The following is a 14,495-nucleotide window of genomic DNA, read 5'->3' on the forward strand; positions in this document are numbered from 1 at the left end:
CAGCTCAATCATATGGCAGCTGGGTAACGGCCGCTGCTGAGCTGGGAGCGGCCAAGAGTAGAATGTGTAGATAGGGCTTGTGACGTGTCTAGGGGTAGGTTTTTAGGGGTGCTAAGCTCAAAAATACTACCAAAAATAGTGGCCGCCCATCCATATGACAGCTGCGTAACAGCTGCAGCTCACCTTGGAGCGGCCAAGAGTAGAATGAGTAGATAGAGCTTGTGACATGTCTAGGGGTAGGTTTTTAGGGGTGCTGAGCTCAAAAATGCTACCAAAAATAGTGGCGGCCCATCCATATGGCAGCTGGGTAACAGCTGCAGCTCAGCTGGGAGTGGACAAGAGTAGAATGAGTAGATAGGGCTTGTGACGTGTCTAGGGGTAGGTTTTTATGGGTGCTGAGCATATTACTACAAAAAATAGTAGCCGCCCAACCATATGGCAGCTGGGTAATGGCCGCAGCTCAGCTGGGAGCGGCCAAGAGTAGAATGAGTAGATAGGGCTTTTGATGTGTCTAGGGATAGGTTTTTAGGGGTGCTGAGATCAAAAATACTACCAAAAAAAGTTGCCGCCCATCCATATGGCAGCTGGGTAACGGCCGCAGCTCACCTTGGAGCGGCCAAGAGTAGAATAAGTAGATAGGACTTGTGACGTGTCTAGGGGTAGGTTTTTCGGAGTGCTGAGCTCAAAATACTACCAAAAATAGTGGCGGCCCATCCACATGGCAGCTGGGTAACAGCTACAGCTCAGCTAGGAGGGGCCAATAGTAGAATGAGTAGATGGGGCTTGTGACGTCTCTAGGAGTAGGCTTTTATGGTTGCTTAGCTTAAAAATACTACTAAAATAGTGGCCGCCCATCCGCTCAGCACAAAAATACTACAAAAAATAGTGCCGGCCCTTCTACATATATGGCATCTGGGTAATGGCCACAGCTCAGCTGTTTTTTGAGTGGAGTTAAACTTCTCCCAATTAACATTTTACCTTTTTTTTCATGGATATATTACTAATAACTCTTTTTAATTACTAGATTTCACTGTTTCAAGAGCTGAAAACTACCAAAAAGCGGCTGAGAACAGTTATCAATAGCCAAAAGTATATAGCATGTGACGTGTCTAGGGGTAGGTTTTTATGGGTGTTGAGCTCTAAAATACTACCAATAAAAGTTTGGGCCTGTGTATATGGCAGCTGGGTAACAGCTACAGCTGAGCAGCAGCCCTTACCATGCTGTCATGTGGATGGGCTTTTCTATTTTTGGGAGTATTAATTAGCTTGGCACCTATAAAAACTTACACCTCTTTGACACATCACAAGCTATGTCTTGAACGTTTACTTTTATCTGTTGGTAACTGTTCTCAGCCAATTTCAGCCGTTTAACAACTAAAACAATACATTGATAAGGTGTTGTTATTAATAATATAAAATGACAATAGTGTATTTATACTGAAATATTCAATATTTGGTTATCCTTCAATAGTCCCAATAGTCAATGAGTCTTAAATAACGGCTTACTGCTAAGCTTAGCTGTTACCCAGCTGCAATATGGATGGGCGGCCACTTTTTTTGGTAGTATTTTTGAGCTCAGCACCCAAGAAAACCTACCCCTAAACACGTCACAAGCCCTATGAACTCATTCTACTCTTTGCCGCTCCCAGCTTTGATGCAGCTGTTACCCAGCTGCCATATTGATAGGCGGCCACTATTTTTGGTAGTATTTTTGAGCTCAGCACCCAATAAAACCTATCCCTAGACACCTCACAAGCGCTATGTACTCATTCTACTCTTGGCCGCTCCCAGCTGAGCTGTAGCTTTTACCCAGCTGCCATGTGGATGGGCCGCCACTATTTCTAATAGTATTTATGAGCTCAGCACCCCTAAAAACCTACCCCTAGACACGTCACAAGCCCTATCTACTCATTCTACTCTTGGCTGCTCCCAGCTGAGCAGAAGCCGTTACCCAGCTGCCATATGGATGAGCTGCCACTATTTTTGATAGTATTTTTGAGCTCAGCACCCATAAAAACCTACCCCTAGACATGTCACAAGCCCTATCTACCCATTCTATCAACTATTCATACTCTTGGCAGCTCCCAGCTGTTTTCAGCCGGTTCTAGCCGTTTAGCAGCTGGTACTAGAAATTAAAAAAATGGTTATTGCTATCATTTAACATGAATTAAACCAAAAATATGTTTTAAAAAGTTGATTCCTACGTAATTAATGATGAATTTATCCTAAAAATAGGCAAAAAAACGGCTAAACGGCTGAGCCGCCAGCTGTTACTTTTTCAATTTTTTGTTCGATTTAGGGAAAATAGACCTACCAAGGATTACTCATGCAAAATTTGAGATCGAAATTCGAATTCTAAGTGCCATTTATACATTGATTACGAGATGGTTGCATTAAAAACCCCCCCTTTATATCATCAAGAATTAATCATTGATCTTTATACAGAAAAAAAACTTTAAAACGTATTATTTACCCTAGTAATTACTCCGGACGCAAATTGACGCAAATTATTTTATGCTTTTTAAAAAATCAATAAAATAGTATATAATAGAAAAAAAATAAACACTTTAATTATCAATTAAGATGCATGCCAATGTAATAATCAATTAAACTTAAGAAAACTAGTCAAAAAAAGTCTTGTAAAGGGGTAAAATAAACGATTTTGTTGACTTTCTCATTTATCATATGTTGAAGTAAAAGCAAAAATTGCAAAATCTACTTAAGGATTTTTTTGATTTTTTAAATTTAACATAGATATTTTAAAAGTATGTAATGGCACCTTTCATATAAGCTCATATCATATTGAAACTATATTCGCCCTTTAAAGCAATCAAACACAATCAACCAGTTAAATTAATAGCCTTGCGACATGTTTTGAAACGGCCTAACCATAGAAAGCCAAAATAACCATTAATAACAACGTACAGCCCGATCTTTATGGTAGGTCCCATGAAACTAACATCCCCACTATTGCAGACAACCAACCCCTTGATTGTACGACCATTGTCTGGAAGTTCTAACTATGCATGGTAATGAGTTTCGCCTGTTTGGGACCAAGGCAATCCTCCAGCGCTTATTATTAGTGTCATGCATGCAACATAGTAGCAAGAGGTACTTCTTTAATTATGATGTGGTTGGGCTTAGATTCAAACTTATTTTTAGTTTAAAATTAAAATCAAGGAATAAGATTTAATATTTAAAATATGAAAAAAAAATCTCCGAGATTTTTATAGATTATAGTTTTAAAGTTTCGCCTCCAAGAATGTAATCATTATTTTCCATTCTACAATTTGCACACAAAATAAAAGGCTGTGTAAAATATAAAAAAAATGAAGAAACGGACGATTTAATACAAAAGTAGTGTAGAAGGTTTATGTAATTCTATTTTTTCACTGAAATTGCTAGGTTTCTAGAAGAAATGTGTATATTTTTTTAAGCGAAGCTTTAGAAAGCGTAGCAATTCTATAATCGTTACCAGAATGTCCGTATGTTGATTATTTTAAACATGTTGATTTTTTTACTTTTTTAACAAATTTTAATGTGATGAAGTATGTCCTTAAACATTATCCTGTATTAATCAATTTTCCAACAATTTACAATATGATGTAAAAATGTTAATGTTCGTCCTATCATTTCAGAGCATCGGTTTTATGAATGTTGTCATCCTTGTTTTCACTAAAACTGTTAGGCTCCGAAAGAAATTTGAATAATCTTTATAATTATAGCCTTTCAATCATTCTGCAGTTAAATTGTAAAAGTATTATTTTTTCCACATTTTGAATCCAAAAAACATGCTTAGAGTAAAAAAAATGCTAACCTGATTTGATAATTTATCTAGAACATCTTGAAACCCAATATTTCTGCGTGACTTGGCGCGAGATAGGGCACGCCCTGCACCGTGGCACGTTGAACCAAAAGTTTCCTCCATTCCCTTTTCTGTCCCTAAACATGATTTACCATTTACAGGGTGCGCCACATTATTTCTAAACAAATTAACATAAAATCATCAATTCATCCTTGGCGATTGAACGGCTTTTAACAGATTTTTGGCTATTTTTATACTTATTTTTCACATTTTTCCTGTCGTTCCAAGAGATTTTTGTACCTGTAGATGTAAGGTAACGTGATTTTTTATATTCTTTTATTGGATCCTTCATAATAGGAAGGTATAAATTTAGAAGAAGAAAAAAGTTATCTAACCTGTCAAAACATAGCTGCAAGTGCCCATGGTGCCGCCAATAAGAACCGGCTGTCCGGTTAACTGATAGTCCACAGGTATGAGCGGGTGGTGGGGTGGGAAGGCGCGGGTTGAACCCTTTCTGTGAACTAATAATCTTTTCCTCTTTCCGTTAACAATATGCTCCTTAAAGTACACAAGCTATGTTGTATCCTATAATATAGAGAAGTAAGGTTTTTTTAATCTGAAGGTAAAGATTTCCGAAATTGCGGGTCCTAATTAGTTTTACTTTTCTGGTTACTTTATAAATATCTAGAGGTGGTTTTCAGCTATTTTCCTTACCTCCTCCAGCCTCCGCTTTCCCCTAGAGGTTAGGGGTGAAGCAACTATTTTCTTTTAAAATTTCAAAGCTACTCATAAGGCAGGTTATGTCCTTAAGTCTGTGATTTTAATACCTCAAAAATCTCAAAATCTGTGATTTTACGAAATTATTGCAAAAACTGACTTTAATTTTACCTCCATCTTAGCAATATTATGACTGACGTCATAGATGACATGCATGTCAAGGTCATCAGGCGTCGTGTGAAACATCTTGGAGAAAGCCTGCCTTGCCAGGAAGGTCATGCTGCTCCGGTTCACCCAGGCAAAGTTGGCAGCAGCTGCCATACCGTTCAGGTAGTCCTGACCTTCCTAAATAATAAGAAGTTGAAATGTTCATAATAGATTAATCCATTATTAATTCCGAGGAACTCTTGTATTATTTCTATTGAACTTGATAGATATAATATATCAAATGCTAGTGTTATGTCCAAGAAAAACCAATAAATACCAGCTCATATCATTCAATATTATTTCTTGTGTTGACCATTTTCTTATTCTGTTACAATTGTAGGTACTAAATAGATCTTGAATCTTGATATCTTATTTTCTTTTACAAGTCGGAGAAAAAATTACCTTTGAATTAATTCTAGCACAAGCTAGCTGTCGGTCATTTGTCTCTATCTTATCCCTCTTCATTGCTTTCTCCATGGCGACTAAGGCATCTGTAGCTACCTGTAAAAAAATATAACTTCTAGCATATTTCAACTTGGCCGAACTAAATCAAAATAAAATTTTTCTTAAAATTATTTAATCTAAGCAACTTTACAAGGATGATTTAAATTTATGTAGTTTAAAGAGGAAGGAAAGTGTTTGTTTTTTCGTGGCAAAATGTGTAAATTCTCCATTTAATTGAAAAACAACAAATTTACCTACCTTAACCTACAATCACGTATACTTAACATAAATGGATGCGACGTATAGACACGGACAGCAATAACCCTATAATAGAGAAGCTGCGCTGCTATAAATACCTGATGACCAAAACCTCTGGAGCCACAGTGGATCATAAGGACAACCTGTCCCTTACCCTCAATTCCCATTTTGCTGGCAGCAAACTTGTCATAAATTTCGTCAACAACCTGTTAAGAAAGGATCATTAAAGAAATAGCAATATTCATCTTGAGGGAAATGACAATTGCCGATAAATTAATGTACATCCCCAATGACAAAAACAAAATAAATGACAAAAAAAACAACATAATGTCTCATTCGTTTACAACTCAAATGACTTAATTAAACTTCAAACTCTGAAAATATATTATAACTTAGTATAAGAACAATACCTGTATTTCAGCGTAATGATTTCCAGCGCCTAAGGTTCCAAGTTGAGGTAGACCTCTTTTCTTTGCCCTGAGGAAAAAAATATTACTAGGACAATTAATACCTATTTATCTTATTCTAAATTTAAAACATAATTTTTATATTATTTAATCAAAAAAAGATATTGGTTCTTAACTACAACCAAATGGACAAAATGTATTTTAATTATGGAAAATGAAATTTCTGTTTAATAGAATTGTAATGACACTATTCATGAATATGATTTTAGTATACAAACCTGGTTGAAACTACAGAGGGATCCGCATTTAACATTCTTCCATATTCTTCACAATGTTCCTTATCTTCAGCCCAGACATACCTATGCCATTGGATTTATTATTACATGGATCTAACTTACACCAAATTATCATTTTCTCTAATAAAGTGAAACTTGTAGCTGGCCAGAATAAAGAACAACCCCATCCACCCCCCCCCCCCACTGAATGAACGAACTGGCCAATAAGTAAATTCCATGTAAGCAACCTAAATTGACGATAGTTTTCCCCCTGTCATAACAATGAATTTTGTGCTATGTCATCTATGCAAAAAAATAGTGTGACTTTGAATGCATAAATAAAATATGCAGTGTTCTCAATGGATACATTACTGGATAAATATCAAACAGTTATGAAGAGTAAAAAAATCATTTTAATTACTTAATACTCACCCTTCTCTGAGGCTCCAGTCCATTCCCATCTCCAGCGCCTCATCCAGGTCACGAGCGGTCATCGGAATTATTCCCTTGCTACCAACACCAACCTTGCAAGTTAAATCGGTTATTTTTACTTATTCTTCATTATTTCTAACTATCGTTTACGTACCTAGCATCTAGGGTATCTATATTCAAAGGGGCAGAGGGGGAATTGAAAATAGCTTAAAACCACCCTCAAGACTTAAATCTGAAACAAATTAAAGAGCCTAAGACCATCACATTACCTATGTGAAGCTTTTCTAAAAAAAAAGAGAACCCAATCGGTTTCTTACTAATAAGTTTCAAGGAATAGTTTGAAAGAAATCATTTAATTAGTCTTCACTACACCTTCTGTAGATTAAGATTATTGTTGGAAAAGTTCGGTCACTATTGGTTTGAAGTGACGTAACCCAATCAATTTTGTAAATTAAGTTCAGTTTAATCTGCAATTGAAAATATCCCGGACTACGTTATTATCTAAGTAGCTAAAAACAGTTCCAATTTCATTAGATTGTGTATAATCAGATATTCTAAAGGCAAACACCAAGGAATAATTCTCAAGTCATACTCTAAATTAGAGTCGAAATAAGTGAAACTTTTAGAAACTAACACAATTTAAGAAGAGTTGCGGCATTCTGGCTTTTCGCAGTTACTTTAATGTATATCAGTGCTGAGAAATAAATGCAGCTGAAAACTGCCAACACTTGTGTAACAAGAAATTAGAGCAGGAAATGGAAGCTTTTTGTATTTCCGCCACCGTTTCTTCTAGTTTAACAAACGTTTAACAAGGTATAAGTGACTTAAAATCTCACATAAGTTGGAACTATCCATTTTGTAATAAGAAATTATCATAATCTCATAACATCTCCTTAGAAGTATTCGTTATAAGATAATATTAACTCGTTCTCTTTCTTTTTATGTTTCATATTTTCATAATAATTGACATTGAAAGTGTAATATATGAACATAATGTTCTTCAAAATTATTCTCAGCAAATGGTATATTTTGTAATAAGCAAGGAAACCTAGGGGTAAAACAAAATACATAGTAGAACGATGTCTTTTTGTCTGTCTGTCTATCCGCATCAAGCTTAAGCTCTTGGAAACCGCTGAGCCGATTGGGCTCTACTCCCCAGGGAATATACCTACTGATCCTGTGGTTGTTTGAAGCTATTTTCTTGGGGAATGAACACCCCCCCCCCCCAACCCCACTTTTGTTTTTGTTAGTAAAAAGTAATTGCTAAACCAATTGGGCTCTACTCTATCTTATATAAAAATTGTTGTATCAATAAAAAAAATAGACAAAACTTACTGGGATATGATCAAATAATGATTGCGCAAGCTGTTCTTTCACTGGCTGTACATCTTTTTCAAACAGGTTAGTACGGAGGAGCCTCACTCCACAGTTTATATCGAACCCGACACCTCCTGGGGATACAATTGCAGTTGGATCCTTAAAAACATTATAATTTTATTAGAATCTATTAGATTTAAAATATTTTTGTTGCAAAATGTCAAAAATTAATATAAGTAAACATAAGAGTAAAACACTTGAGGGGTAAGGTATAAATAACTATGTGTCCCCATCCCAAGGAACTTGTGCCGACTCTCTTGGTTCTTTGAAAATTAACCAATAGTGTCGATAATATTAACAATTCCAAGTTGCAGAAAACAGTTTGATAAAACGGTCCTTGGAAATGGGAGGCAGGTTGTTATCTGTATATACATCTATACTATATGAATAAGATATGTTAAGTAAACAAGGCCGTGTATTGCTGGCCATGAATGTGTAATTTTACAATGTTCTATTGAACGCAGAAGCAAGTGCCATGTAAATTCCAAATATGGGACTAGAATGAAAGGGAAAAATAAGCGAGCTATTTTTAACGGCATTACTATGTTACTGTCTCAACCATGACACTTTGGTTGAGCTTGACTTCCGAATTAGCGGGAAGTTCACGAGATCAGTTGGCGAACATACAAACCCCCAATACCAGGAACCATCAAGTTTCAACAGCAGGTTTGAATATAGATTTATTGATGAAATTATTTCAAAGACCTGAAATTACAATATCAATTAGTTCATAATTCCAGTTATTTATAACCACGTAATCTTATTTGCTTTTTAAAAATCATTTTTCTCTACGGTAAAAAAATCTTTGGAAACTTTGGCTTTAAAGGAAAATTATTTGGTTTAATAAATCATTGTTAAATGCAACAATAAGGCACATAAAAATTACTAAAACATATATTAATCATAATTAAGTTTCATGCTTAGCTGGCTAAAGCCTTTTTAAAACTACATATAATCGTCCTATACACCATACTTCTTAGTAAAAATAACAAATTCTACCTGAAGCTCTTATGGTTTCAAATCCCTGATATACTAGGGTCGTTCACACACTATGAGACCAATGATAGGCCCAATTTTGTTCTCCGAAATCTTCACACTCTCATATCTCATTCAAAAGTGAAAAACGTGGGCGCATATAAACATTCCATGCCGCGTCTATTACTGAAGGAAAGTCAAAAAAGACGACATTTGCGCTTAGTTTTAGGATAAAGGTAAGGAATTAATTTTGAACTTGATAAACACAAAGCTTCCTCGAAAAGAGGTTAAGACACACCCCCCGTTTGAAAGTCAAATTAACTTCCTTAACGAGATTCAAGGTTTTTTTCGCGCTGAGCATTAGCAACATTTCTCACTAAACTCAACTCACCACAATCACATGAGAATGGCCACATCCCGAAAACGTGACAATTTTGCTCCTAACTAAATGAAACCCCGTGAAATGCATACACAATATTATACTCCTCACTAGGACTCATAATACCTCACATTTTAGGATAGAAGGATGGGGATTGGTTTGTACCATACAACATTCCATGCACATGACAATCACAAGATCACATACACAAATCCTAAAATAGATAATCCTATTAATCATGATGTTGTAATATAACAACTATACTAAATAATAATCATTTCATAATCAATAGGTAATAAATCATTATTAATAAATCAATAAGTACCTACGAAATCAGGTTGAAATGTAAATGTAAACAAATAATGGTAAAAATAAAACGAAATAAATCTTAGACAAGAAAATTAAGATTTATAGGTACTTAAAACTAAATTTGTTAAGCATCAAAAAGAGTAGTAAGAAAAAATTTTTCAAAATCCTTGGGCAGAAAGTTTTTCAAACCTAATGAATAAGAACTGTAATATCTTAATCAACATAAAACTTTTTAATACTTAAAGAATAGCAAAATAATAATATCTTCGTTAGAATTTTCATTGAAATTATGAAAAAAAAATACCAATTTTTCTTTGTAAAAAATATGAGACTTTAAATATGAATTTTCAATCATTCCTTGATCTGAATAAAAATGTTTACTTGATTGAAATTCATATATAATTTTTAAAAAAATCTGCTAAAAAATACTTGATTTTTTCTCTTAGAATAAATATCGAATCACGCAACCTCGACACATTTATTCCTTTTTGTTAAACTTTTCAGGTAAGTTTTATAATGAATTGTACTTTTGAAAAGAATTTAAACTCAATAAATTAAATTTGAGCATATGAAATAGAATAAACTTTAATCGCATTTCATTTGATTCTTATTTTAGGCATAAAAATAGGCATATGACAATGTAGCTTTTTACTAAAAAAAATGTTCTTAGTTTTCATAAAATAAGAATCAATTATTAATCATAATTTTTTTTTTTTTTTTAACCGCTTTTATTTTAATATCTGCGATAAAATGAAGGAAAGGTTAATTTAAAATATGCATAGTTTATCTTAAATTAATTCTGTGATATTCATATAAATAATAATCAATATTTTAATAATATCATACATCGTGCTCATTATTATAAATGCTTATCTCATAGAAAATAGAGTTTACATTTTTAAACATGAACGAAAATATATGTACCTAGGAAATACTTGCTATAAAATACTTTCTCAAGGTTTAAAATTGCCCTGTCCGAAATCGCTAGGTACATATATTACTACGAATCTCTGCTCTCGGAATGAAGAAAAATCTTTACGCGTGGATTATTAGGAATCCTTGCCTCCGGAGTGAAAGAAAAAACTTTATTTGCTTACAAATTAAAACAAATATCTTGATTTTTTGCGATAATCTTTTTAAAATAATAATAAGAAATATTTTAAACATTATCATAATAATTTTACATGTTGTGTTCTTTACTTTAATGCATTATCTCATACGAGAATCTGAGAAATAACATTTTTTAAGCAACGTGAACCATGAAAAAAAAAATACCTCGAAAAATAATTCTTAAAAAATCTATTTTTCTCAATCTAAAAAAATCTGCAAAAATCACTTTGTAGTTAATACACACAGACTTTTGCTTTTCAAAATCATACTTAAAGAAACAAAATCTTTTAAAATCTGCTTTAAAAGTCTAAACAATTTTGTAGAATTTTTGTGCTTAATATGAACAATAAAATTAGTTGAATAATGAATACTTATTCTTTGCAGAACCTTTTTAGGTTCCCTTCACAAGCTTAATATATAACTTGTAATATTTTTTCTTTAAAGATCATTTTCACATAGATAGTTTGTGTTGTAGATTAGATATGTGTGGTTTGAAATTTTTCAATGACTTTCTGACGGCAACACCCGCCATATTTCCACCCGCCATTTGCAGGCCTCTTACCCTGTGTCGGGCGGCAAGGTTGGCAGCAGCCAAGTCGATTCTTGATTCATGACAGCACCAGGGCAAGTAATAAAAGTGTGACTGTCATAAAACTTAGAATCATCTACCGGCCTTTGTCCGGCCGGAACCGAAACTCCCGTCGGCTCTTGTCCGGCCAGAACCGAATTTCTTATTGGCTCTTGCCCAGCTGGAACCGAAACTCCCGTCGGCTCTTGTCCAGCTGGAACCAAAGCTCTGATCGGCTCTTGTCCAGCCGGAACCGAAACTCCCGTCGGCTCTTGTCCGGCTGGAACCGAATCATTCAGCGGCTCAATACCCGCCGTAACAATATTCTCAACGGCTACAGTATCGTTACCAATATCATCAGGAATAACTGCAGCACAACTAACATCATTATCAATAGCAGCTACGGCAGACCCAACCGGCTCATTATCAACAGCTACGGCAGTACCAACCGGCTCATTATCAACAGCTACGGCAGTACCGACCGGTTCATTATCCACCGCTACGGCAGCTTTATATGCAGATTTCTGCTGACCAGCTCCATAGTCAGCACTTGTACAAATAAAACCACTACCAAAAATGGTTCGCCACAACATAGACTGGCCCACTTTCTGGTAGGTCGATGGAAACACGTCAGGATGTGTATTTCCAATGATGATATCTAAGCCTCCACTAATATATGTAAATCTTTCTGGCGGCATCTTAAATATTTCGGCGGCGGTTTCCGGATGGACCGAGCGCATCTCGTTGCCACCTCCGAGGTTAGGCATAACAGCTGCCTCAAATTCTCTCAAGTTACCATCCCTGTCCTTCAGATAGAACACCACATTTCGGCAGGATGATTCACTACCGTCAGCAACAGAAATGTTTGTATATCTGCCGGTAGATTTCAGCTTCAACTTGTGGGACATCTTCTCAGATATAAGTGGTAGACTCGAACCCGAATCAAACATGACGGCGGCATGGCAGGCGCCGCCGCCAGGTGCTACAACTGGAACTATTTGCAGCAGGAAGGTACATGTGCTAGGCTCAGAACTTGATTTGTAGACTGTATTCACACTAGCACTAGCCTCATGCAACATACGACTATGATAACCGTCGCAATTATTGGTGCCACAGACACCAAGCTTATCCGATTTATTACAATTGTCAGCAGCATGACCATCACACAAGCAGAGTTCACACAACTTATTCTGCTGGACAACTTTTTTTCGGTCAACAACATCCATCTTCTTAAATGTGGGACAACGGAAAATAGGATGTTTATCCTCGCAATTTTCAACAGGACATGCACTGTTCCACTTGGAAGCCTTGTCCTTTCCAGCCTTTCCATTCTCATTGTCACTGCGGCCAGACACTTGCGCGGCGGCAGCTCTATCACGATTTCTCTTGCCGGCGTTAGTGTCATAGGACATATCACCGGCCAACATGGCACCCCTGGTCCTCTCCAGCAGTTCTACAATCTTCTGGATGTTTGGTTGGTTCATGCTACCTAGCTCCATCATAATTTTGTCTCTCAAATTTTCAGGGCACTTGTCTTTAAAAATATGAATAAGAGTTAGGTGATTGTAATCCTTAGCTGCAGAACCTACAATGGTTTCTACCTCCTGCATCATGCTCTTGAAGGTAGCAATTGCGCTAACCACGTCCACAGGTTTATCCACAGGTTTCATCTTGTTCAACTTAGTTAAAATCCTCATGAACCGGCGAGTGTTTGATAAAAACATCTGATCAAGAAACGCCCATTGTTCATTATGATCTCTAATCGCTGACACTTGCTTGCGTAGTTCCGGGTTGGTTATCACCTTCTCCATACACAACATCAGACTTAACCTCTGGTCAGCAAATCCATAACCAGAGCATAGATCCTTAAAGACCTGTTTAAAGTTTGGGTAATCCGTGTCAGTACCGTCGAACGACGGCAACAAACTGTTGTCCCAGCGCCCATACTGCGGGTTGGAACTCCGAATATCCACGGCAGACATACTTCTGGAGAGAATGGCAGGTGTCCCACTCTCATCCAAATTAGATGAACGACGTTCCATCTCTCTAAGCCTTCGGTACATATCACGTACTTCTTGGCGCAACTCCATGGAAATTTTAAGCACTCCCATGTCCATCTTCACCTTCTCAATGACGTCGAGGTTCCTGGCGACAGTGCTTGACCTCGCGTCGTCTGAATCATTGTCAAGCCAGTACAGAATTTTTGTACACTGCTCCAATGACGCATAAACTTTATCTGCAACAGTTTTCTGCTCACTAGCTTCATCCAAATCACGCTTGAACTCGCGCAGCTCACTAGTATCCACGGCAGGTTTTAGACTTTTTATTAGGTCAGATTGGTCCTTGACCTCACTAAAAATGTCACGAATTGATTTTAAATTCACATTTTCACATGAACTAAAACTTTGGCAGGCTTTTAGATTTTCATAAAACACTTTTATCTGTTCGTCAAACACCTCTAGCCTTTCATTGCCAATAGCGATAGCTCGCTCAATTTTCTGCTTTTTAGTGAGCACCATATTGATTCACTAGGTAATTATTTCACAGAAAAATTGTCAATGTTTTTTTTCATCAATACACTATATGCTATTGATTTATTGAAGAATGCTAACGCCTATTCTTCAGATTCTTTGAAGAATGCTAATGCCTATTCCTCAGAACCATTTGAAATTGCTTGTGCAGCGCCTTCAACCATCAGGTTATTTGAAATTCGCTTGTGCAGCTCCTTCAAACTCCATTCCTTTGAAATTCGCTTGTGCAGCTCCATCAAACTTTGAGGCTTTGAAATTTGCTAACGCCTAAACTTCAAGTCCTTTGAAATTGTCTCAACCATGACACTTTGGTTGAGCTTGACTTCCGAATTAGCGGGAAGTTCACGAGATCAGTTGGCGAACATACAAACCCCCAATACCAGGAACCATCAAGTTTCAACAGCAGGTTTGAATATAGATTTATTGATGAAATTATTTCAAAGACCTGAAATTACAATATCAATTAGTTCATAATTCCAGTTATTTATAACCACGTAATCTTATTTGCTTTTTAAAAATCATTTTTCTCTACGGTAAAAAAATCTTTGGAAACTTTGGCTTTAAAGGAAAATTATTTGGTTTAATAAATCATTGTTAAATGCAACAATAAGGCACATAAAAATTACTAAAACATATATTAATCATAATTAAGTTTCATGCTTAGCTGGCTAAAGCCTTTTTAAAACTACATATAATCGTCC

General features: G+C 36.0%; 1 protein-coding gene across 1 annotated transcript in view; it reads right to left on the reverse strand.

Moving 5' to 3' along the window:
- RtcB (RtcB RNA ligase) overlaps window positions 1-14,495 on the reverse strand; it is a 28,876-nt gene that overhangs the window by 10,645 nt on the left and 3,736 nt on the right. Inside the window, exons 4-12 of the mRNA XM_080150729.1 lie at window positions 7,881-8,021; window positions 6,546-6,637; window positions 6,117-6,197; window positions 5,842-5,908; window positions 5,530-5,637; window positions 5,132-5,230; window positions 4,694-4,867; window positions 4,201-4,363; window positions 3,818-3,942 (exon numbers count right to left, since the gene is read on the reverse strand). Of these exons, the coding sequence (XP_080006855.1) occupies window positions 3,818-3,942; window positions 4,201-4,363; window positions 4,694-4,867; window positions 5,132-5,230; window positions 5,530-5,637; window positions 5,842-5,908; window positions 6,117-6,197; window positions 6,546-6,637; window positions 7,881-8,021 (1,050 nt within the window). The remainder of the gene's footprint in view (window positions 1-3,817; window positions 3,943-4,200; window positions 4,364-4,693; window positions 4,868-5,131; window positions 5,231-5,529; window positions 5,638-5,841; window positions 5,909-6,116; window positions 6,198-6,545; window positions 6,638-7,880; window positions 8,022-14,495) is intronic.

Source organism: Acartia tonsa, chromosome 2, assembly GCF_053477335.1.
Source record: "Acartia tonsa isolate MP-2025a chromosome 2, ASM5347733v1, whole genome shotgun sequence".
Lineage (NCBI taxonomy): Eukaryota > Metazoa > Arthropoda > Copepoda > Calanoida > Acartiidae > Acartia > Acartia tonsa.